Source organism: Camelus dromedarius, chromosome 31 (genome assembly GCF_036321535.1).
Source record: "Camelus dromedarius isolate mCamDro1 chromosome 31, mCamDro1.pat, whole genome shotgun sequence".
Lineage (NCBI taxonomy): Eukaryota > Metazoa > Chordata > Mammalia > Artiodactyla > Camelidae > Camelus > Camelus dromedarius.
In genome coordinates this window covers 18,745,129-18,769,246 of record NC_087466.1, presented here as the reverse complement: position 1 = coordinate 18,769,246, position 24,118 = coordinate 18,745,129, and the positions used below count along the sequence as shown (strand labels likewise).

The 24,118-nt window shown below is 43.6% G+C and overlaps 1 protein-coding gene across 1 annotated transcript in view; it reads right to left on the bottom strand.

Moving 5' to 3' along the window:
• CFAP251 (cilia and flagella associated protein 251) overlaps window positions 1–24,118 on the bottom strand; it is a 65,434-nt gene that overhangs the window by 37,373 nt on the left and 3,943 nt on the right. Inside the window, exons 5-12 of the mRNA XM_031442624.2 lie at window positions 19,578–19,718; window positions 17,546–17,655; window positions 12,365–12,476; window positions 12,035–12,115; window positions 6,195–6,272; window positions 4,735–4,785; window positions 2,245–2,459; window positions 197–391 (exon numbers count right to left, since the gene is read on the bottom strand). Coding sequence (XP_031298484.2) covers window positions 197–391; window positions 2,245–2,459; window positions 4,735–4,785; window positions 6,195–6,272; window positions 12,035–12,115; window positions 12,365–12,476; window positions 17,546–17,655; window positions 19,578–19,718 — 983 coding nt within the window. The remainder of the gene's footprint in view (window positions 1–196; window positions 392–2,244; window positions 2,460–4,734; window positions 4,786–6,194; window positions 6,273–12,034; window positions 12,116–12,364; window positions 12,477–17,545; window positions 17,656–19,577; window positions 19,719–24,118) is intronic.

Here is a 24,118-nt window from a genome sequence, read left to right as displayed (position 1 = left end):
TTTTAAAAATGATTAAACAGTGATTGTAATCAGTCAAGGAGATCCATCTGCAAACCAGGTAAAGGACAGACCTGGAAGGCTAGTTCCCTCTCTTTCTTATCCCAGGAACAGGAAGGAGGTCCTGCTTTACACAAACCAAGAGAAGACATCAATCACTTTTTAACCCTTCAGATGACAAGATGCATTGACAACTTACCTTACAATAAAAGAGTTGCCTTTTAAAGTGCAGTCTGGAGGGTAGTTTGTATTTTCGGTGGGAGGAGAGGCCGGGGTCTTTGAAAAGGACAGGGTCCTTATGGAGCTCAGTTTGAAGTGGCTGTACCAGTTAACAATGGACAGGGTATAGTCATAGAACTTGATGTTACCCCTAATGTCGCCTGTGACAATATAGCTGAAACAGAGAAGATCCTCAGTTTGTTAAACAACGGTAAGGAATGCCACCTAATGAACACCCAATTATACGTTGACCTCTGGGCCCCGGGAGTCGCAGAAACTTCACCCGGTACTGCCCTATGTGTCTGGTTTTGCTGTCAGCCCACTTTACGTCCAGGACACTAAGGCTCAAGGCCTGGGTTTGCCAGATTCAGCAAATAAAAACACAGGCTGCCCAGCTAAATTTGAATCTCAATCTTTTAGTACAAGGATGTCCCAAATACTGCATGAGACATACATACTTAAACCTGGCAACCCTCTCAGGGCCACGAGGCTAGACTAAGCAGGGGTCCAGGTGCATCAACCGCAAAGTCCACGCTCTCTGCTCTCCGAGGTCAGCCACATGCAACGGCAGCGGGCAGTGACTTACACCCTCCGCCATGAGACTACAGATGACAACGGAGTCCATCCACCAGCCCTCTGAAATCACACAGGCTGGCAATGGGATGCCAGCCGTTTTACAGGAAGACGCTGCTGTTAGAGTGATCGTAAAACCCTGTCCAGTCATCACAGCCAAAGGCAGTGCTGTGTGACAAAATGGCTTTTATTTCCAGTCCTCAGAGCCATCCCAAATGGGCTTGTTTTTTTTTAAGCTTCTGACATAATTCTAATCACGGGGAGGGGGAGTAGGGGGTGAATTACCTCTTACATATGCAAAGTGATTAAATGAGGTTTCTGATTAGTAAGCAAGGCAGGTGGGCAGAGTAATTGGCTAGAACGTCATTCACTGCCCTCTGCTGGACAGAAACGGCAAAACAAGCCAAGCGTTTTCCTCCAAGGGCTCCCGGGTCCTGGCTGGGTTTTATTTAACGTGGAGAGAGGGGAACCCAGGCCTGATCTTCCCTGAGTCCTAACCCTCAATGATTAAAAGTTAATTGGCTCATCAATTGCAATTCTACTGCTGTCTTTCTGCACCGAGTGAAGATGACAGTTGGCGTTTCTTTTTGCAAAGCCGTGCCAGGACCTCACTGCTCCCCTGTATCAAAGAAAGGAAAGCAATGGGCTTTGGCAAAGAAAGCAGAAGGCAGAGTAAGTCCAACCATGGGGCAGGGTCCTTGTCATTAGGCACTTGTCTCCAGCACTTCGGGGAACTTGTCTAGCACACTAATAATGCCTGTTTTACCTAAGAGCTCCCCTGTGCCAGACAAGAGTTTTATGTGCCTTATCTCACAAAAGCCTCATAAAATCACTCTGGGAGGGATAGTACTATTATGCCCATTTTACAGATGGAAAAACAGAGGCTCAGCAAAATTAACTCCCTTACCCAAGTTCACTCAGTAAGGGAGAGATGCATCTGGAATGCAAACCTCTTTATGTCTGAGGCTAAGGCTCTTAGTGATTACATGTGTGCCCTCACAGCCTCTCAAAATCAAAGAGTTCGGGAACTTTATAAAGTTCTGTTGTATTTCATCTTTTCACGATGGGTAAGTGTTATTTTGTAATCAAAAAAACAACATAGCTATCTGTGTCATTTTCTTAAGGTATGTAAAACTTAGGGTGCAAAATCAGTCTCATTAGTACAAAAGGAAAAAAAATCAATTACTTTTTGTTTCATCAGCACAAAAGGATTTTTAAAAGTAATACATGCTCATGATTAAAAAAAAAAGTAAACCAATTAGTACAAATGAGTCTATAAAAAGAAGTACAGCCACCCCATCCTTGTTCTCAGTTCTTTTCCTCAGAGACAACCCATGTTCTCAGTTTGCTGACTCCCCCCAGAAACGTTCTATGCATATACAAAGTAAGTGGACGCATCCAAAAGGGTTTTTAAATACTTTTATAATCATCTATAGCTACTTTTTAATTAATTACCTATCAACTGTAGTAAGCACCGTGATACCCTCCTTCTGCAAATGAACCAGTTTACAAGGTTTGATGTGGGGAAAGCCCAAAGAGCTGGAGGCAGATGGCAGTGGGCGGTCAATGTCCCAGACAACCAGCTTGCCTTCCATGGTCGCCGACAGTATTTGGGTTAAATTCAAATGAAAGACGGACTGGCTAAATTTTCCCACGAGCTTGTTGAATGTCTGCATTTCAAGAGAGGGTTATAAGTTACTGTTAGTAATAAATATAAAACAAAGCATTTATCAACACAGTGTCTTATTATACCTAAATACAGTAGGAAAAAAAATTAAGTAAAAAAAAATTACTAAGAATATGAAAATGAATATACGTCTGCATATGCATGACTGGGGTACTATGCTGTACACCAGAAATTGACACACTGTAACTGAATGTACTTCAATTTTTAAAAATCACTAAAAAAATCACTGAAAAACGCCTTCCCCGTCAAACCCCATCATGGTCCAGGCGGTTGTGAACCTCTGAAGATTTGCGAAGGGCAAGTAAAGGGTTATGTACCAGCTTAATTAAACTGTTTGCTTAAAGCAGATGAAAGAGTGGTTAATCACCGTTTACACCTGTTCAACGTCTCTTTCTGAGGGTTCAGAGACGGACAAAGAAACTAATATCCGTCTGGAACAAAAGCGTGTGCCAGCTGTAAAATACCATAAAACAATTCTCCCAGTCTCCTTTCGATCATAAGTTATTTTCCCATCAGTGGAAATTAAATACTGTACCTAGAAATGCTCCTAAGACTCCTTATTAAACGTGCGCTGCATAAAATAAGGCACAAGGCCATCTTCCCTAGACCGTGTCTTAGAGACAAAGTATAGGAAGAACCCAGAGCCGTGAGGGAAGCCCCTCAGTCAATGGCCAGCGAGTGAACACGTGAAGTTCAGCGATCTGTCCTACTATACAGTAAGGTCTACTGCCCGACTCACTGACAAGGCAGAGAAGACACTAGGATGCAGTTCTTCTGACTTGAGCAGGAGAGGGTTGGTGGAATCACAACTGGTCAAGCAAGGGCATCGAGTTCTTTCTAAGAACAGCCCCATTTCAACATGAGGCATTTTTTTAACGATTGCAAACTGCATCCGATCCTCACTACTTGTGGATGCCGTATTTGCCAATTTACCTACTCGCTAAAATGTGTTTGCAACCCCGAAATCACTCCTCGTGCACTCTGACAAGCATTTGCAGATGCGCATGTGTAAAGTTTGACGTTCCCAACTGAGGCCAAGCAAGGCAGCTCTCTGCCTTCTCACTCCAGCTCTCGGATGGAAAACCAGTGTCCTCTTTCTGGTCTGTTTAGTGCCGCGATGCTCGCGTTTTGGGGGGGGTGCTTTTTGTTGGTGATTTTGGTATTTAAATTGGCCCCCAAACATGGTACTGACACGCTGTCTAGTGTTCCTAGGCACTGGGGGGCTGAGAGGTGCCTTACAAAGAATACACCTGCGTTAGGTAAGCACACTCGGGCATGAGTTCTGGTGCTGCTGGCTGTGAGTCCAATGTTAAGGAGCCAACGTTATATATTAAACACGGTGTGTTTGAACAGAAACATGCATGAAACAAGGTTATGCATCTGTCAGCTGATGGAAGTGCTGTGATCCCAGGGCTGGCAGGAGCCTGTTCGTGGACTTCTCATAGGAGCATCATCCAGTATTCACTAATGCAGGTCTGCAGGGACCTTAGAGAACATGATTGCCACGAATAATGAGAACTGGCTGTATTTATTTTTTGATTCTTTGGTTTGTGAAAACCAGAGTTTGAACACAGAGTAATCCTGCCTTGTGTCCAACATCTCTCTCTCTCTTTTTTTTTTCCATTTGGCATGCCCTCTTGAAAAATACAGCTTTAGAAATCAAATCAGAAGTGAAGTAAGGAAGCAGATACATCACCGTAAGGTGCACACTGAGCGCAGTTTACATGAGTATCAAAAGCAGAAAGTCCTCAGGAGACAGGACTGGTGCTCCACCTCAGGTGCCCTACCTCCAGGTAGGCAGGCAAGATAAAATGTCTCCTCCACCACCTGGCTGACCACCTTTCTGTGGGCTCTTAACCATCTAAATACTCAATATCTTTTTTTTTTTTAATTGCTCTGAAAACTGACCAGCTTAAAAGGGATCCATCCATGTTCAACTATACTATTCACATCACCCACAGTCAGCATTTATTCTCTGTCATATGCACACACACATTATAAAAGCCATCACTATCCAGGATATTTTCTCATGATAGTAAACTTTCTTTTCTATTTATTTTTATTCCATATTATTTCAAAAGATATCTTCATTATGTTCGACTGACCATTCAGGATGGTAAAGGACCTAAGTAAAAAGTTCGGATTCTTTCCCAATGGTTTCATATCAAGAGACACAAACAGCAGCCCAAAGTGACTAAGCTTACACACGCTCATCCTCCACAGAGTCAGACGTACAAAGGCACAACGGGTGTACTCACCTTTCCCGTTAAAAGTGGGGCACTGTGAGTAAGTGTATCTCCCTCTTCATACTGAGAAGTATAGAAAAAAAAAAATAATCACTACCCAAAAAAAGACCTGGTTTCCAAAAGGAGAACTACAGAACCGCAAAATCAAAACAAATGCATCTAAATAGCGTCAGAGCTTTGCAATTTCTGCAGGGAGGAGAACCTGCTGCCTTCAGGAGCATCTAAAAGCCTTCTGAAATGATTGTGACTTTAAGTGGTAGTTAGTGCAAATCTGAATTCTACATTTATAAGGCTTTAAAGCTGTAATTAATACCTGAAGTAATGAGAATCACTGAAAATCAGTGATTCAGTGTGTTTCTGTTTTGCATTTTTTATTGAGATAAAGCTCACATTACATAAATTAACCATTAATCATTTTAAATTGTACAAGTTGGCAGCATTAACACTGCTGTGCAACCATCATTCTATCTAATCCCAAAAGGAAGCTCCTTCTCCACTGAGCAGTCATTCCCCTCCCTCCCCTCCCCCAGCCCCTAACAGTGACCAGTCTGCATTCTGACTCTGTGGATTTACCTATTCTGGACATTTCACATCAACGGAATCATACAATTTGTGGCTCTTTGTGTCCAGCTTCTCTCACTCAGCATCGTGCTCTCAAGCTTCACCCACGTGGCGCACTGTGTCAGGGCTTCACTCCGTTTGTGGCTGAGTCATATTCCATCACATGGACAGACCACATTTTTGTCCATCCATGCATTCGTTGATGGACTTCAGTTTGTTTCTACCTTTTGGTTATTGCGAATAATGCTGCTGCTATGAACATTTGTGTATAGGTGTTTGTTTGAATGCCTATTTTCAATTCTTTTGGGTATATACCTAGGGATTGGTGGGTCATATGGTCATTTTACGTTTAACTCTTGATGGTTTTTAATCTCATGATTTTGCCCTGAGTCAGTATACGCATCGCTGATCTGTGTGCTAATCCTTTTCTAAGAGGGAATGAAGTCCAAGATCTTGAAAAACACTGTACTTTATTATTATTTTTTAAAACATGGAATTCCTCTTTTATTTATTTGCTTTGGGGGGGAGGTAATTAAGTTTTTATTTATTTATTTTTAGTGGAAGTACTGGGAATTGAACCCAGGACCTTGTGTATGCTAGGCACATACTCTACCACTGAGCTATACACTCCCCTCGAAAAACACTATATTTTAGACCTTAAATACATTCAAATAAACATTTGTCTCATTACTTTACAAAAGCAAATGAAATTTAAATGATCTGCTTCTGATGTAATACGCTGATTTCTACTGATACTAAAATAAATGCTGTAATTAAACAAAAACATTTTAATATATGTTCCTTGCTTTCTAAGTAGATACTATATTGGTACATTACCAAAACATCTGTACTCAAAGAATGAACATACACTTGTCTGTACATTTAAAGTGAATGAAAATGTTTCTACTTACCCACATATAATAAATTGCCTGTGTTTTACTATTGCTCACCAATTCTTTATTATTTGTTGGATTAAAAGTAAGGTAATTCTGAAATATAAAGTATGGAAATATATTAAATTACAGTATATTTTCTGTTTCTCTCTGGTTAAGCTGAATGCTAAAATTAAATAATATTTTTTATTAAAATAAAATAACTGAGTAGGAACATAAAAGACATGATATTTTGTAAACCATAGGAATATAATTGAAATATTGAGTATAAAGTTAACAGTCTTAAATGTGTTCCCTTTCTTATTTAGTCTTATTTATTATAATTCATCATCTATAAATTGAAACAAGCAAAAGTGAAGCAATATTCACCAATAACCTTCATTCTATGTCCTTTTGGACAAAGACTGCTATGTACACATTTCTAAATTTGACAGGGCCATGAGGTAACTTTGAATGAATGCAAAAATACTAGAAGAGGATTCTGATTCCTGCCAAGATGGTGAACAGCATGGGTTGCCTGGCTCCCTTCCCAAAAATCAACCCTGCAGCAGCTGAGAAAACCTGGAAATCAGAAACTAAACAAAAATCACAATAACAACAAAAAGTGAGGAATCCCTGGGGAGACTTAAGGCACGTGTCTTGAAATGGTGCATGCACAGGAGGCGGGGGCGGCAGCCTCAGATGAAGGGCTGGAGGAGGCAGCTTTGAGACACAGGTTCAAGAAGCGCTTTCTGAGTTCCATTCCTGCCCCTTCCACCCCACCTCCTATTCCTTGCCTGCTGCGTGCCGTGTCGCTCCAGGAATGTAAACCACCAGTGCCAAAGCCTGCGAGTCAATTTCAGGGCAGCACAAAGGCCTGGGTGGGGTGAAGAGCTGGTGAGAATGAGGGACGAGGCCTCTCAGAGGCTGAATGTCAGCCTCAAACCACCTCCTTCTCTGCTTAGGTTAAGGCGACCCCTTTGCTAAAGGCCTGTGAGAAGTAAAAGTAAGTTGTCTTTGTAGGAAGTTATCATCCTGAGCTCCGAATTATTCCTATGCTTTTTAAAGCATGACATCAGGTATTTAATGAAAAAAAATAACCAGGCCTATGAAAGAGACATCCAAATGACTGAAAAACAACAGAAAAAGTAATCAACCGAAAGAGGCCCCCAGGAGACCCAGGTATTAGCGTCATCGTGCACAGACTGCAAAATACTGAGGTGAACATGTGCGGGACAGCACAGAACAAGCTGGGTCATCTCCGCAGGTAACTCTATTTTTAAAAAGAACCAAATAGAAATTCCAGATCTGGGGGAAAAAAAAGGTTTAAAAAACTCAAAATATGGTTTAACAGAAAATTAAATATAGCTAAAGAAATTACTAGTTAGTACAAAAGAAGGACAAATTACAGGAGAAAACATCCAGACTGAAGCCTAAAGACACAAACAGGAAATACAGAAGTGAGAATAAAAGGCCTACGGGAGAAGATGAAAAGGTCTAATTTACTTGTGATTGGAGTCCCAGGAGAGGAAAGAATGTGGTAGAAATAATGTTTAAAGAGACAATGGCTAGAATTTTCCCAAACTAAGGAGAGATATGATACCCCAAGTTCAAAAAACCCCAAGGGATAAGTTGGGTTTTTTTTTTTTTTTATCCATATACAATGACATACCCATATACATACAGACACATCATTGAGAAACAGCTGAAACCAAGAGAAAATTTTAAAAGCAGCCAGGGGGAAAGGGTTGGGGGGAGACACATAACTTTGAAGAGAGGGATCAGTGAGGTCAACAGCTGACTTCTCAACAGAAATGATGAGAGTCTGAAGACAATGGAGTAATACTGCCTGTATCTTCAAGGTACTGAAAGAAAATAACCACCAACCTAGAATTCTATACTCAGGGAGAATATCCTTCAAAAATAAAGATAACTACCAGGAGAAATGAGAGCATATATCTCTGCAAAGACTTGTACGTGAATGTTCACGCAGCTTCATTTTTTTAATAGCCACAAACAGGAAACAACCCAAATGTCCTTTAGTTATCTGTTCAGTGAATAGATAAACAAATTGTGGCATATCCATTCAACGCACTACTATTCAGCAATAAAACGGAATAAACTTTTGATACACACAACAACACGGATGAATCTCAAAATCGGAGTGAAAGAAGCCAGAGCACTCCACAAAAAGGGCCCATTTCTTAATGCTGGAGAGGGTGTGGAGAAAAAGGGGCCCCCCTGTACTGTTAGTGCAGTCACTGTGGAGAACAGCATGAATCTTCCTTAAAAAACTAAAAATAGAGTTACCATATGATCCAGCAATCCCGCTCCTGGGCATATATCCGGAAAAGATGAAAACTCTAATTCAAAAAGATACATGCACCCCAGTGTTCATAGCAGCACTATTTACAATAACCAAGATATGGAAACAACCTAAATGTCCATCGACAGATGACTGGATAAAGAAGATGTGAGAGAGAGAGATACACACACACACACAAAAATACACAATGGAATACTACTCAGCCATAAAAAAGAATGAAGATAAATGTCATATGACATCACTTATATATGGAATCTAAAAAAAAAATGATACAAAGGAACTTATTTACACAACAGAAATAGACTCATAGACACAGAAAATGAACTTATGGTTACCAAAGGGGAAAGTGAGGGGGAGGGATAAATTAAGGATTTGGAATTAACAGATACACACTACTTTATATAAAACAGATAAACAATGAGGACCTACTGTATAGCACAGGGTACTATTCTCAATACTTTGTAATAACTTATGAAAAAGAATCTGAAAGAAGAATATATATGCATAACTGAATCGCTTTGCTGTACACTTGAAACATTGTAAATCAACTAGATACTTCAATAAAAAAACATATATATAAAATATAAAATAATAAAAAAGTCCATTTCTATAAAAATTCTAGGGCATTCAAACTAATAAACATTAATAAACAGGAGAGTGGATGTTGGGAGATGGAGAGAGGGGACAGATCTTACCTTGGAGGCCAAAATAAGGAGTTTGGGTTTTATTCTAAGGACAATGGGAAGCCACTGAAGGATTCTGAGTAAGGGAGTGATATGGCTGTGGGAAGACTGTGGGGGTGCAGTAAGGGTGAAGAAGAGAGATGGGCTGGCAGGATGCTGAGGTCATGCGGGTAGAGATGACTGTGGTGTGGACTCAGTGGTGGCAGTAGAGATGGTTGGAGAGGAAGGATGTCAGCACAGATTTTGGAAGTAAATGGTATTTAAAGCCACTGGGATGCGAATGCCCAAGAAGCAAGTGTGGCAAGAAGAGGGGGAAGAGGAAAAAGAAGAGTCCCCAGAACCAAATCCTGAGGCACACTAAGACTTAGAAGGCGTGCAAATGACAGGAGAAGAACTCACAAAGGAACCCGAGAAAGAACAGCCAGAGAGACGGCAGGGAGCCCGACCCGTGCGCCCACTGGGACTTAACAACGTCCGCTGGGTTTGGGAGCACCAGCGACTGTGATAAACGTGGTTTCGGTAGAGCCATGGGTTGGGGGATGGACAAGCGAGCTGTGTGACACTCAGAGAACAAGAAACTACACGGCAGTGAAAGTGACTAGGAATTACAGCTCAAGACTCAGCATGGATGAATGTCAGAAACAATGCTGAACAAAGGAAGCAATCGGTCTGACTCCAAGGTCAGAAACAGGTACAATGAGATACGACAGTACTGAAGGACACATACATCGCTGGAGAAAAGCACAGGGGAACGCCAGTGCATGTGGGACACAACATTTGGGACGGCGGTTAGCTGTAGGGAGCAAGGCTGGGGATGGGATGAGGGGGGCACAGGGGTCTTCTGGGGCTTGGGTGATGTTCTAGTTCATGATCCAGTGGTGAGCACACAGGTACATTTTATTTTCCTCCTCAAAACATACACTCTTGTATACATCCCTTATTCAACAATAAAAATATAAAGAGGTCAACTAGAAATGGACACATTGTAATTGACTGTACTTCAATTTAAAAAATAATAATAATATAAAGAGGTCAAAAATTTCTTGCCAAAAAAAGCCCAAAAAGTAAATGAGAGATGAGGAAGTAGAGAAAGCAAGTGTGGACAGAGTGTCTGAGAAGTTCCACGGAGGAGGAGCAGAGGGCGTGGCTGGAAGGAGACGTGGGGCCAGGGCAGTTTTCTAAAGGTCAGAGGTTCTAAAGCAGGTTTATTTGCAGGGGAGGGAGGGGTGACGGCGGCAGGAGAGGGCCTTGAGGAGGTCAGATGGCGGGGATCTCGTTCGCTGGCCTTTCATTGCAATTAGAGGAGAAAAGAGAAGACGGTGAGGCTGGAGGTAGGCTGTGGGCTTGGGAGGAGAACAGGCCGGTGTCTGGGTCCAATGGCTTCTGTTTCCTCAATGAAACACAAGAGAGGTCACCCGCTGAGGGTGGGGGGAAGGGCGGGGGAGTGGGAGGAGGAGGTGCGAAAGTGTGGTCTCTGGAAATGACAAGGACAGCCTCCGGGACAGCCAGGCCGTGCTGAGAGCTCTCCTGACATTCATGACTGAACTCCAAGTAAGCTGCATCAGCTCAGCCGGGAGGTTCGCACCAGCCGCGGGCAGCCTGCCGGGGGCCCCGGCAGCAGAGAGGGCTGACTGCGGAGCTGGCCCGGGGCGGGGGGCTTGTGCAACGGCACTTCCCGCGAGGATGGGGCTGTTCCATCACCCGTGTTGTCAACAACGGCGGCCACTAGCCACACGTGGATGAGGAGCATTGGAAACGTGGCTAGTGAAACAGAGGAAACTAATTTGCACTTTTATTTAATTTTAATCAATTTAAATTTAAATAGCCATGTGTGCTTAACAAAATGGTGGGATGTGAAATCAGTATAGAAATCAGCTGCGTTTCTACACACTAGCAATCAGCATCCTGAGGAGGAAGTTAAGAAAACAATTCACTCAAGAAAGACCATCCAACAAAGGACTTAGGGATAAATTTAACCAAGGAGCTGAAAGATTTGTACACGGAAAATGACAAAATGCTGTAAACAACAAAACGAAAAAAAATTCAAGAAGATGTAAATGGAAAGACGTCCTGTGCTCATGGCTCGGAAGACGATGCCAAGATGGCAGTACTACCCGAAGCCGTCCATAGGTTCAGTGCAACCTCTATCAAAATCCCAAAAGCGCTTTTTGTAGCAATAGCAAAATCCATCCGAAATGCCCCCGTATTCCTGGCGGCTTTACGAAGTAAGGAAATTTTCTTCAGGGAGCAGAGGCACGCTGGGGGCAGAAAGGAGTGAAAATGGGCACAGATGTGCCTTGCTGAGTGTGGTCACCCAGACGCCCTGCTTGGGTTCTAGTTCCTGCCAGCCGCACATGTACTGACCACAGAGACTGGCACACAGTAGGCACTCAATCAGTGCAGGTGAATGGAAGCTGCAAGGATGACTGTGACAGCAGAGCATACACTCTGGGTGCCCTTGGCAAGTCACCTCGTGCGAACTGAGAGTAACAACTCCCCTATATTTATTTTTTCAACTTCCCTATATTTAGAGCAGTTCAGAGCGTGTTTCTAGAATAAGAAAGGCCACTAGCCGAGTGACTGTAGACAGATAATTTAATAGTTAACAGTGGTATTCCACAGTAACATCTCCTGCCCAGCACAACTGCACGGAGATACTGAATTTAAAGCACTTAGCAGAATCTGGCACATAATAAGTGCTTGAAAAAAAAAAAAACAGCTATTATCATCAAAAATTTAAAATGAGATCACGGATATGAGTTTAAAAAGCTCCAGTGCGCCGTAACAAAACTCCAGTAAAATGAAAAGCAGTGCTGACCCGGCTTCAGTGTGACTTTCGGTGGATTGTGACAGGCTCAAACCCAGCTCACCTGGAAACCATACTCTCTGGGAAGATCCAGTGTGCACGCTGGCGTCTCCACTGCTAACGTCCACCTCCAGATGCACACTTTCTGTGGGGGACAGTAGACGGAGGAGAAGCCGGCTGAGGTGCCCCACGGCCCTCGTGGTGCCCCAGTCCCTCCCGTTAACTAAGCCCAGCACAGTGAGCTGAGCCACAGGCAGGGAGCCCCTGCCCAGAGATGCGCCACCGCCCTCCACCCGGAGGATCACAGATGCCACACGGCCTGAGCAGAGCTGCTCACGGGGACGCTCTTGATTGGCTGGCCAGCCCGCTGAGGCTACCCCAAGAGGCCCTGTACCTGGATTTCAGCATCGGAGATGGTTGCCAGATACTTGGCATCACGGGTGATAGCCATGGCCCGGATGCCGTTCCCTTCTGGGCAGCTGTCAAATATTGTGTGCACAGGAATGCTGCAAAACAGGACGGGGGATCACCCACTTCGGAAATGTAACAACTGTGGATAAGCAAATGTGGTCCAGCCATATGATGGAATATTACTCAGCCATAAAAAGCAGTGAAGTACTGATACATGCCACAACATGGATGAACCTTGAAGACGTGATGCTCAGCCAAAGAAGCCGGATAACAAAGGCTACATATTTATATTGAATATCCAGAATAAGCAAATGCTAGGGACAGAAAGCAGATGAGTGTTTTCCAGGGTTGGGGGCTGGGGACATGCAGTGTGACTGCTAATTTCAGTTTCAGGGTCTCTTTTTGGAGTGAAGAAAATGTTTTGGAGCTAGACAGAGGCAGCAGGTGCACAACACTGTGAATGTACTAAATGCCACTGACCTGGTCACTTTGAAATGGTTACTGTGTGTTACGTGAATTTTACCTCTATTTAGAAAAAAAAAAAACTAACTTAGGGCAGCATGTAAACATGCTGTTTTGTTCTCTTCCTGAGCCCTAGTCTCTCTTCCATTATCCAGTGCTGATTCCGTGCCAGCCATGAAGGATGAGAATCTGAAGACAGATGCCTAGGACACCATCCTAAATAGCAAAACTCTGGAAACAACATGAACATCCATTAGTATGGGAATTTTTTTTTAAAATTATGGTATAACCATAAAAAAGAATAAAATAATGCCATTTGCAGCAACATGGATGGACCTGGAGATCATCATTCTAGGTGAAGTAAGTCAGGAAGAGAAGGAAAAATACCATATGATATCACTCATATGTGGAATCTTAAAAAAAAAAGACACAAATGAACTTATTTACAAAACAGAAACAGGCTCACAGACATAGATAACAAACTTATGGTTACCAGGGGGGAAAGAGGGTGGGAAGGGATAAACTGGGAGTTTGAGATTTGCAGATACTAACTACTATATATAAAATAGATAAACAACAAATTAATACTGTAGAGCACAAGGGAATATACTCACTATCTTGTTGTGACCTATAATGAAAAAGAATATGGAAAGGAATATACAAATGTATATGTATGACTGAAGCATTATGGTGTACACCAGAAATTGACATGACATTGTAAACTGACTATACCTCAATAAACTGAATGTATGATCAAAAAAAATTATGGTATAACCATATAATGAAAACATATGCCACCTTCAAAAAGAATGAGATAGATTTGGGAAACTGACCAAAATTTCATGAAAAAATCAGTATATGTAGCATCATTCTGAGTGTGTGTATGTGTGTATACTGTAAAAAGTCTGGAGGGATGGACTCCAAACTTCATGGTGACTCTGGATATAGGTTTGGATGAAGAAGGCGTTTCATTCTTTTTATTTCTACACTTCTGTACTATGGGACTGGCAAGACTTTAGGACTGTAAGGTACAGACAAAGTCTGAGTAAACACATGCAGAATTTAGCGAGATGGTATCTCAGTATCTAGGAGAGCCAAAGAAACGCAAGAAACAGCAGATGACAGAAGTAAGCTGTGCCGCCGGGGGATCCCTGACTCCCACTGGAAGAGTGGGTGGTAGGAAGACTTAATCTAGGAACGTGGGCTATGCGGATCCCTGGTTTGGGTTTTTGTTTTGTTTTTTCATCATGGGGACCTTGTTACAGCAAATGTAAACAGGCCCCAGTATGTCATGTCAGTGTCCCAGTGGGCTGGAACCAAGTCTGTGCTCCAGCTGAGGACCTGTCTGGTTCTCTGTCACTTGAGAAATTTTATCCTACTGGGAAGTAGCCCTAGGAGGGGGAGGGTATAGCTCAGTGGTAGAGCATGTGCTTAGCACGCATGAGGTCCTGTGTTCAATCCCCAGTACCTCCATCCAAAAAAAAAAAAAAAAGTAGCCCTAAAAAGTCCCCTGAGAAGGCAGTCCTAAAGTTGTTGGAAATGACAGTGATGTCCTTAGTGGGAAAATGTATCTTACCCTGGGGGATATTTAGAATTTAAATGTAGAGACGATGAAGTCAGTTGGACCCGCACTACTAACACATTTGTGACATGAGAATTTGTTTTGTTTTTTTTTTTGTAGGATTGGGGGATGTTTAAGAGAATTTACCTTATCAGAGTCTCTAACAGATTAGATTTGTGATTCTAATTTAAAGTCTGTAGTTGATTTAGACTTGTGATTTTAAATTCAAATTGTATTAGGTTTATAAACAATATTAGAACACTTAAGAGAACTTAAGACTTGCTACATTTATATCTAATTTATTAGATTTACAAGAATTACTTAAGTAGTGGTGAAGGATTTGTTAATCAGACTACTAAAGACTTAAAGATGAAACAGAATATACTCAATTTCTAAATGCAGTTTAAAATGTTTAAAAGAAGTTAGTAATAAAATTTCTAAGCAAGGCCCACACATTAATCAAAGCCCCCTTAAAGGTGATTGCCAAAATAGACTAGATTTATACAGTAAGATTTAAGGTGAACAAATATCTTAAGGAAGAACAATGGTTTTTATGTTTATTACTTTAGCAAAGTGAGTATTAATTCTAAAACCAAATAATCCTTCCTGGGTTCCCAAAGTCATCATTTGCAATGTAATAAAACTCTCATCAATAAATCATTTGAATGGTTAACCACAGATATGCTTTACTTTGTAATTAAAAAAAAATCACTGTCAAGAGTCACCTCCCCCCACCTCCCGACCCGTGTCTGGATTTATAAGTAAGAAAAAAGCAAAGGAGAAACACTGCTTGATGGGGCTGGGGGTGGGGGCGCTTCACAAAGGCCTGAGAGAGAGACACACCAGAGGGACCACCCTTCCCGCCTGAGGACTTTCCAGCGCGGGAGGTGACCCTCCCCGTGGCAGCTGGAAGCACGTCAGGGCCACAGATGACAAGAATTTCATTGTGGGGAAGTGTCTCAGGGCTCCCATGCAAGGAGCGGATTCCCTGTAACGAGGGCTGAGTGGACAACTGGCAGCCCCTGCAGGGCTTTAAGCCGAGGAGCAACACAACCAGATTTTGCATTTGGGAAAAGATCGTGCCCAGGATGCTGTGAAGAGAAACCATGTGATGACAAGGATGGTGACCACACACGTGTGTTTAGCATAACAGCAACTGTTCTGGAAGGAAACATGCCAAACTGATGACCTAGAGGACCAGGACTGGAGATGGTGGCCAAAGGAGACTTCAGTGTTCAATTAAAATGCATTAAAGTGATTTTTTTTTTTTAAAAATCAGATGAATGGATAAACAAAATGTGGCATATCCGAGCAATGGAAACTTACACTGCTATAAAAAGGAATGAAGTACTGATTCACCCTGCCACATGGAAGAATTTTGAAAATATGATGCTGAGTGAAAGAAGCCAGACACAAAAAGCCACACACTGTCTGATTTCATTGACATGAAATGTCCAGAACAGACAAATCTATACAGACAGAAGGTGGATCAGAGGCAGCCAGAGGTTGAGGGGAGGGAGAATGAGGGGTTCGTCAGTTCAATTTTCTGTTTGGGTTGTAGAAATGTTCTGGAAGTAGTGGTGATGGTTGCACTGCATTGTGAAGCATTGCCAGTGACTTACACATTGAAAGTGGTTCAGCGCCACGGGGGCTACTGGGTTGAAGAGTGAAACCGCAGAGAGGGACATCACTTAGGAGCTGCGGCGGTAGCCGGAGCAGGAGGGGACAGGCAGAGGCAGTGGGGCTGGTTCAGTAGTTACTTGGACGTAGAGGCTCAGAGCTTCTGGATATTTTAGCAGGAGATGCCCAGAAGATGTGAGAGGGGAACATCCTCCAGACGCTTCCTCGTCAGCAAGCAGAGGAGACACTGAGATGGTCACTGAGATGGGGACGGTGCAGTTTCAAATCCTGGATCTGCTCCTTCCCGGCTGGAGAGCACCGCCCACAGCATCCCCCTCACCACAGGCCACAGCGAAGGAGTGGCCAGAGAAAGGTGAGGCTGAGAGGAGTCGGAGGGAACAGACAGCAGGCAAGATGAGAACCAGAGGGACACGGCATCAGAGAAGCCCAGGGAAGTGAGGAGCGTGGACCAGCACTGAGAGGTCAAGCGTGGGGAGGACCAGGACTAGGTAACACAGCCCTACAGAGGCCAGCAGTCACCTGGGGGAGAGCAGCTCCTGCCTCCCAGGACATTAAACACAACTTCTTCCTACCCTTCTTGTCCACCTGGGCTCGCCCAGCCCCAACCTCACCCCAGCCCTCCTTCCTCCACACCCTACCAAGGCCACACAACCTCGTCCATCAGTCTAGCTCTGCTCCCTGCCTCTGGAACCACAAATTCAGAAAGGAAACACTTGTGTGATCATTTATCCTGGGCCGTGCGCTGTGCCTGGAGCTTCACAGTAATCCCGGAAGGTGAGTGGAGCGGGGTAAAGTGCCCCCTCTGGAAATTCACGTCCACCCAGAACCTCAGAATGTGACCTTATCCGGAAACTGAGAGTTTGCAGGTGTAATCAACTAAGATGAGGTCGTGCCGGCACAGGGTGGACCCTAAACCCAATCACAGGTGTCCTGATAGCGGACACGGACACACGGGACAATTCCATGTGAAGGTGGAAGCAGAGGCTGGAGTGATGTGTCTGGGGGTCAGGGACCACCGGGGATGGCCAGCAAGTACCCAAAGCCAGGAGAGACACCCTGATTTCAGACTTCCCGTGAACCGTGAGAGAATAAATTTCTGTGATTTTAAGCCACCCAGTTAGGAGTATTTCTTACAGCAGCCCTGGGAAAATAAGACGGTCAGAATGATTAGCCTCAATATTTTTTTCCCCGCAGATGGTGAAAGTCACGTAGCATCTCCGGGCCGCCCAGCTGGGTTAGCGTGAGTTAGCCTCCCTCTGGCCAGTCTTACTGGGACAGCGACAAATCAGGTTCCTGGGCTTAAGGAGCCAAGAATTGTTCGTGGGAGATTCACCCAACTAGTGTCACTCCATCAGGCCTTGAGGCAGTAAGACAAGCTCCCCCTCACCCACACCCCATCACAGGCTTCCGTATCCCCAGACCAACATTCCTTACCTTTTGCTGGTCATGGCGGCAGATACCGTATAAAAACTAGAGGGCGAAGGGCTGCCCCAAGCTTACCCAGTGAAGGAGTCCCATATGATTATCAGGCAGTTGGGCCCTTTGTCGGCCGTGGCGACCCACCGCCTGTCTTCGCTGATGCAGAGGCAGGAGATCACGTTGGGGTGGCCCTAGGCAATGCAGAGAAGATACCCTGAGATGTGGGGACACGGCCCAGCCTTGGCACCAGCAGGAAAGGCGGGGCCCCAAAGAGAGACCTGACCTCCCTCTCCAGGTTCCTCGGGCTGAAAATCTACTCCCTCCGGCCTTCCCTGAGGCTCCTCTACCACCAGAGGTTTTTCAAACTTTCCCTCAAAACACTTGCAGGATAAGCTGTGATCCCCACAAGAACAGTGGCTTCCTAGGGGCCCAGGAGTGTCCCGACTCTGAACCCAGGTTGGGAATAAATGTCTGGCTCCCGCCCCGCCCCTGGCCCCCTCGAGCCTCCGTGCCGGCCTCATCTCCCTAAAGCAGTGCTCACTCGGGACACTGAGCAGCTCAGGAGCAACGGCTCCCTGCTCTCCCTGCTTTCACGCTTAATCTCCTACAATCTTGCCCACGTAACAGAGGAATCTTCTGGAAGCACAAACAAGACGCTAGCCAGGAAATAGCCCCCGTTGCCCTCCCTCCACGTCGCTCACTGCACCAGCCGCTCGGGCCTCCTCTCTGGGCCCCGCCCACGAGGATGCTCACGCTCCCCCCCCCCAGGTCTCAGCAGAAACAGCGCTTTCGGCTCCCTGCCCCCTCAGTCCAGACGAAGTCTCCTCTCACCCTTGATTTTTCTCTCACATTTCCTCTCCAGCAGTTGTTATCATTTCTACTTATATATTTATGTGTTCACTTGTTTAACATCTGTCTCTCTAGACTGTAAACCCCATGCGGGGGGGCTAGATCTGTTTCGTTCCTGACTACAGACCCATCATCTGAAACAGCAGTTATGATAAATACCTGTGGAATGAATGAATGAATGAATGAACAGGCGGGGCCATGCCCAGCCACCTGACACCGGGGAGGCCGGACGCCTGCCTGGCGTGCTCCCTACTTCTCAGCCCGTCTGCCCAGCCCGCCCCTCCCTGCTTCTGAGCCAGTCCACACATGTCCCCTCTCCCTCTGCTGTTACCTCTGTGCTACACATTCGACTAAGCTCCAAGCAGGTCTGCTCACTGACTCTGCATGTGTGTATTTCTGGACTTCTAGAAAGCAGATTCCTTAAACTGCACCCACATGTCTTGGATCCCCGGCTCGGTGCTGAGTATTGGCTGAGCTCTTGGAAAATACTTTGTGAAGTTTTTGATCTAGGCATTGACTAAGGAAGGTCTTCATTAAAACATCTGTCAGTTGAAAAAAGTAATGTGGACCTGTTTATCAAGTTAAGTAGCGGAAAGTCAGACGGCAGGAAAAATGTCGGGAGCCGAGGAAGCAGTGCAGGGTGGGGAGGGCGGGCACGTGGGACATTCAGGGAGGCAGAGTCGGGTGTAAAGACAGGTGCTGAAGGAGCAGAGAGAGGAAGACAACTGATCTACTTAATACTTTCAAGTCAGGAGACCTGGGCTGAAGACCTGGCTTCGCCATCTGCTAGCACAGCCTCAGGCAAGTCAGCTAAATCACCCCGAGCCTCAGTTCCCTCGCCTGTGAAATGGGGATATTAATACCCACTTCTCAGCATGATTAGGAAGACCAAAGCCCTCAAGCGCTGGAAAGGAGTCTAAGTGTTAACCAGGTCTGAGTCCCTGCTGAAGAGCCACCTCTGTGTTTCGGTGGAGACAGCATTGTTTACCCTGATGCCATTCTTACAAAAGTGTAAAAAATACAGCTGTTTCAGATGCTGGTTACTACTAAATTCAAGTCAACTGCTATTTGTAGATTGATTCTGATTAGAATTAGAGAGACAACGAACAGTAAAACGTGCTTCTAAAGACAGAATTTGCCATAGTTCAGAAGAGAAGTAGGAAAACGTGATTGCGATGGAGTGAAGTCAGCCCCTGAAATTAAAAAGCGCTGTATTCAAGTTAAAGGTGACCTCCTTTCCTGAAAGAAAGAAAAGCCCGCGTACCTGAAGATGGTGCTGATTATTCTTGAGGACATTGTAGATGACCGCGTTGTGAGCACTAGCATACAGAAGAACTGTCTGGTTTTCATCTCGAATGTAGTAAACAGGAAGAGAACTGTTCCATCCGAATGACCAAGTCATGGTCTGGAAGACAAAGGTAAAACCAGAAAGACGCTAGGATGTGCCAGCCCAGAGCGGGGACACAGGGCGCTCCTGGCACAAGTCCTAGAGGGGCAGGATTTCACAACATGGGTCTCGTAAAGAGAAACCACCCTGAGGAGTCCTCAGTAGCAGGCTGCGATGTGGATGAGCCCTGAGAATGCTAAGTGATGCTAAGTGAAAGGACCACGTTGCCATCCGATCCCGTCTACACAGTGTCCAGAACAGGCAAGTCCACAGAGGCGGAGAGCAGACCGGTGGTGGCGGTGGCAGGCGGGGAAGCCAGGGGTATGGGAGTGACTGCTTAGTGGGCACAAGGTTTCCTTGGGGGGTGATGGAAATGTTCTGGAGTTAGATAGTGGTGATGAACAGGCTAAAAACCAACTGTACACTTTAAAAGCATTAATTTTACAAGGATGTGGAGAAACTGGGACCCTTCTGTGTTACTGGAGGGAATGCACAAAGGTGAAACTGCTGTGGAAAACAATATGGAGGTTTCCTCAAAAAATTGAAAATACAGTAGAGGGAGGGTATAGCTCAACTGGCAGAGCACATGCTTAGCATATACCAGGTCCTGGGTTCAATCCAGTACCTCCTCTAGAATAAATAAATAAATAGCTCTAATTACCTTCCCTCACCCCCACTGCCAAAAAAAAATTGAAAATACAATGATTGTATAATCCAGCAATCATACTTCAGGGTATATATCCAAAAGAACAGAAAACAGGGTCTCAAAGAGATATTTGTACCCACGTTCATAGCAGCGTATTTCACAATAGCCAAAAAAAGTGGAAGCAACCCATGTGTCCATGGAGAGATGAGTGGATAAACAAGATGGGGATATCACTCAGTCTCCGAAGGGACGGAGATTCTGACAAGTGCTCCAACATACATGAACCTGGAAGACATTATGTAAGTAAAATGCACCAGTCACAACAAACCAAATATGTACTGAATGGTTCCACTTACATGAGGCACCCAGAGTGGTCAGACTCACAGAGACAGGAGAATGGCGGCCGCCTGGGACTGGGGTGGGGGCGAGGGAGTCGTTTAGGGACAGTCTGGGTTGCACAGGATGAGAAGAATTACGAGAATGTGTACAACAATGTGAATGTACTTAATGCCCCTGAACTCTGACACACAACAAATGGTTAAGACGGTAAATCTTATGTTATGTGCCCTTTACCACAATTTTAAGAAAAATTTTAAGAGTGTGAATATTATGGTATGTGAATTGTACCTCCGTTAAAAAAGAAAAGAAAAGCTGTGTGGTGCTTCCACAGGTGTGTTTACTGGGTACGAATGCAATGAGTTCTACCCTTGTGTGTGCACTTTGTATATTTCAATTTAAAAATGTTTGCTTAAAAAAAGAAAAAAGAAAAAAAAAAAAAGCAAAGAAAAGAAAGTCTTCAACAGTAAACAGAAACAACTTCCTATTTTTCCACTCCCCCAGGAGCTAGACCCAGCTCAGATCCAGACACACTCACTGCACTTATTGTTGTGAAATTCAGTTTATTTACTGAGAGTACGAAGAATGGACAAGTTTATAATAAAGTTATTAAGTAACTTTATAAGAAAGGCAATTGCTCAGCCTGGGTGTTTGGACCTTATACATCCTTTTCTCTAGAAGGATAAAGTATAAAGAGATAAAATCCCCTCAGCAGGATTAAAAATTCCATATTGCCAGGAATAAATCCAAAATTAAAAAAAGTATGTGAGATGAAAAACCTCAGGTACTATAAATCTGACTACTGCTTTCAACTTTATAGCAGTTTGCTTACATATATTTTTGTATTCAATGTCTTTTACTAAAATTACAGATAAACTGTGGCATATTTGTACAATGGAATATTATTCAGCAATAAAAATAAATGAGCTAACAAGCCACGAAAAGATACAGAGAAACCTTAAATGCATATTGCTAAGTGAAAGAAGCCAGTCTGAAGAGGCTACATACTGTATGGCTTCAACTGCATGACATTCTGGAAAAGGCAAAACTATGGAGACAATTAAAAAAAAAAATCAGGGGCTGGGGGTTGGGGGGCAGGGGAGATGAATAGGTTGGGGCACAGGGGATTTTTAGGGCAGTGAACCTACTCTGTGTGATACAAGAATGGTGGCCACATGTCATTATACATTTGTCAAAGCCAAGAGGACGAACCACACAGAGACTGAACCCTAAGGGGAACCAGGGACTTTATTTAATGCCAACGCATCAGCACTAGCTCATCGACTGTGACAAATACAGCTCACTAAGGCAAGAGGTTAACAGCAGAGGAGACCGGGGTGGATGAGGCACGAGGCAATACCTGGGGACTTTCTGCACTTTTCACTCAGTGTTTCTATAAACCCTCAAAAATAAAGTCTATTCAAAAAACTAACCAAGGCTGATGTGGTACAGTGTTTAAAGTGATGGCTAAGTGATTAGTTACTGGACATCAGTGAATTTTACTGGAGTATAGGAACAAAATCTGGAGTTTCCATTATGATCTTTGAACAATACTTTTTAAAAAATTTTTTTAAACTGAAGTATAGTCAGTTTACAATGTTGAAATGTTGATTTCTGGTGTTCAGCATAATGTTTCAGTCATACACACACATACATAAATTCGTTTTCATATTCTTTTGCATTAAGGTTACTACAAGAAATTGAATATAGTTCCTTGTGCTGTACAGAAGAAACTTGCTGTTTATCTATTTTATATCTAGTAGTTAGTATCTGCACATCTCAAACTCCCAATTTGTCCCTTGCAGCCCCTTTCTCCCCTGGTAACCATAAGTTTGTTCTCTATGTCTGTGAGTCTGATTCTGTTTTGTAAATAAGTTCATTGGTGTCTTTTTTCTTTTAGATTTCACATATAAGATATAAGTGATGCCATATGCTATTTTTCTTTGTCTTTCTGGCTTACTTCACTTAGAATGATGATCTCCAGGTCCATTTATGTTGCAGCAAGTGGCATTATTTTTTATGGCTGACTAGTATTCCATTTTATATATAGTATATATATGCCACAACTTCATTATCCAGTCATCCGTTCATTGATGGACACTTAGGTTGTTTCCATGTCTTGTCTATTGTAAATAGTGCTGCTGTGAACATTAGGGTGAATCTATCTTTTTGAGTCAGAGTTGAACAATACTTAAGGTTAAACTGATGTTCCATATATTTCTTCCAAGACAGATATAGTGGGCAACGTGGCCAATTTCTCTCTCCTACAAGCTCCAATCCTCATTCTCTCCTGTTCCCATCTGCTCATTCTCTGTAACTTATATTTACATTTAGGTCTTTTATTGAGTGGGCTGAGTGGTAGAATTATGGGATCATAATTGTCTCAAGCTGCAACTTCTAGGAATGGAACTACTTAATATTTAGCTGGTTCTTAAAAGCCAATTTCTTCAAACGAGATTTGTTCTTGTGGAAACCTGCCAATCCCAAAAGGCATCACGGCCGTCCTGGGAACTTACTTTGGGATTTAACCAATTAGTTACAAAAAGAAAACATGCCAAGCCTGGAGACCCCTGTCTGCAGGTAAAACAACCCTTCCGAGGTCAGAACTAGGCTGACCTCACTCAGCAGAAACAGAACTCCCTCACTCAGAGAGCACTCACAGTAACCGAAATCACACAGTACTAAGTCATCGCATTTTGCACCAGTTTTAACATTCCTGGTGAATGATCGTGGAGATATCCACGTCTTACATCAGTCTTTTTCTAAAACATGTGATCTGTATTGTCAAAACCAGGTTTCACTATATTTGATGGTCACATGATTCCTTCTCCTAAACGCATGATCCCTTGTTTCTTGGCTGGTGATGGTGTCCATGGTTATGACTATTTACTCTGCACACGGTGAGTCATTACAGGCCTTCAGGATAAGGCAGGGGACCCCAGAGGAAAAGGAAGATGCTGCAGGCACAGAGCTGGAGAAGCATCCTGACTGAAGCATCTTTGGTGACAGCAAGAAATTAGAAACAGCATAAATGGCCATCAAACAGAGGAGTTTAAAATGAGAAAGTGGATCCACACGCACTGACATAAAAAAAAATCCTCCAAGATGTATTAAGTGCAAATCATTTTGCAGAAATGCAGAATATCTCACTGGTAAAAAAAAAAAAAACTAAATATGTGGGGGTGGTGTGTGTGTATAGACACATGTTTGTGCATCCACGGAAAAAGGTCTGGAAAGATACAGTTATACCAAACTGCAACTGTAGTCACTTCAGGGAAATGGGATTGGGGTGGGAGTGAAAGAGGATCTTTTCCTTTGTATCTTTACCTCTGTATCATTTTTGAAAACATATAAAGAGTACTTATTCATTTCAACAAAAAGAAGAAACCACAAAGGCAAAAGAAAAGGAAAAAGAAAGAGGGTGTACCCGAAGAGC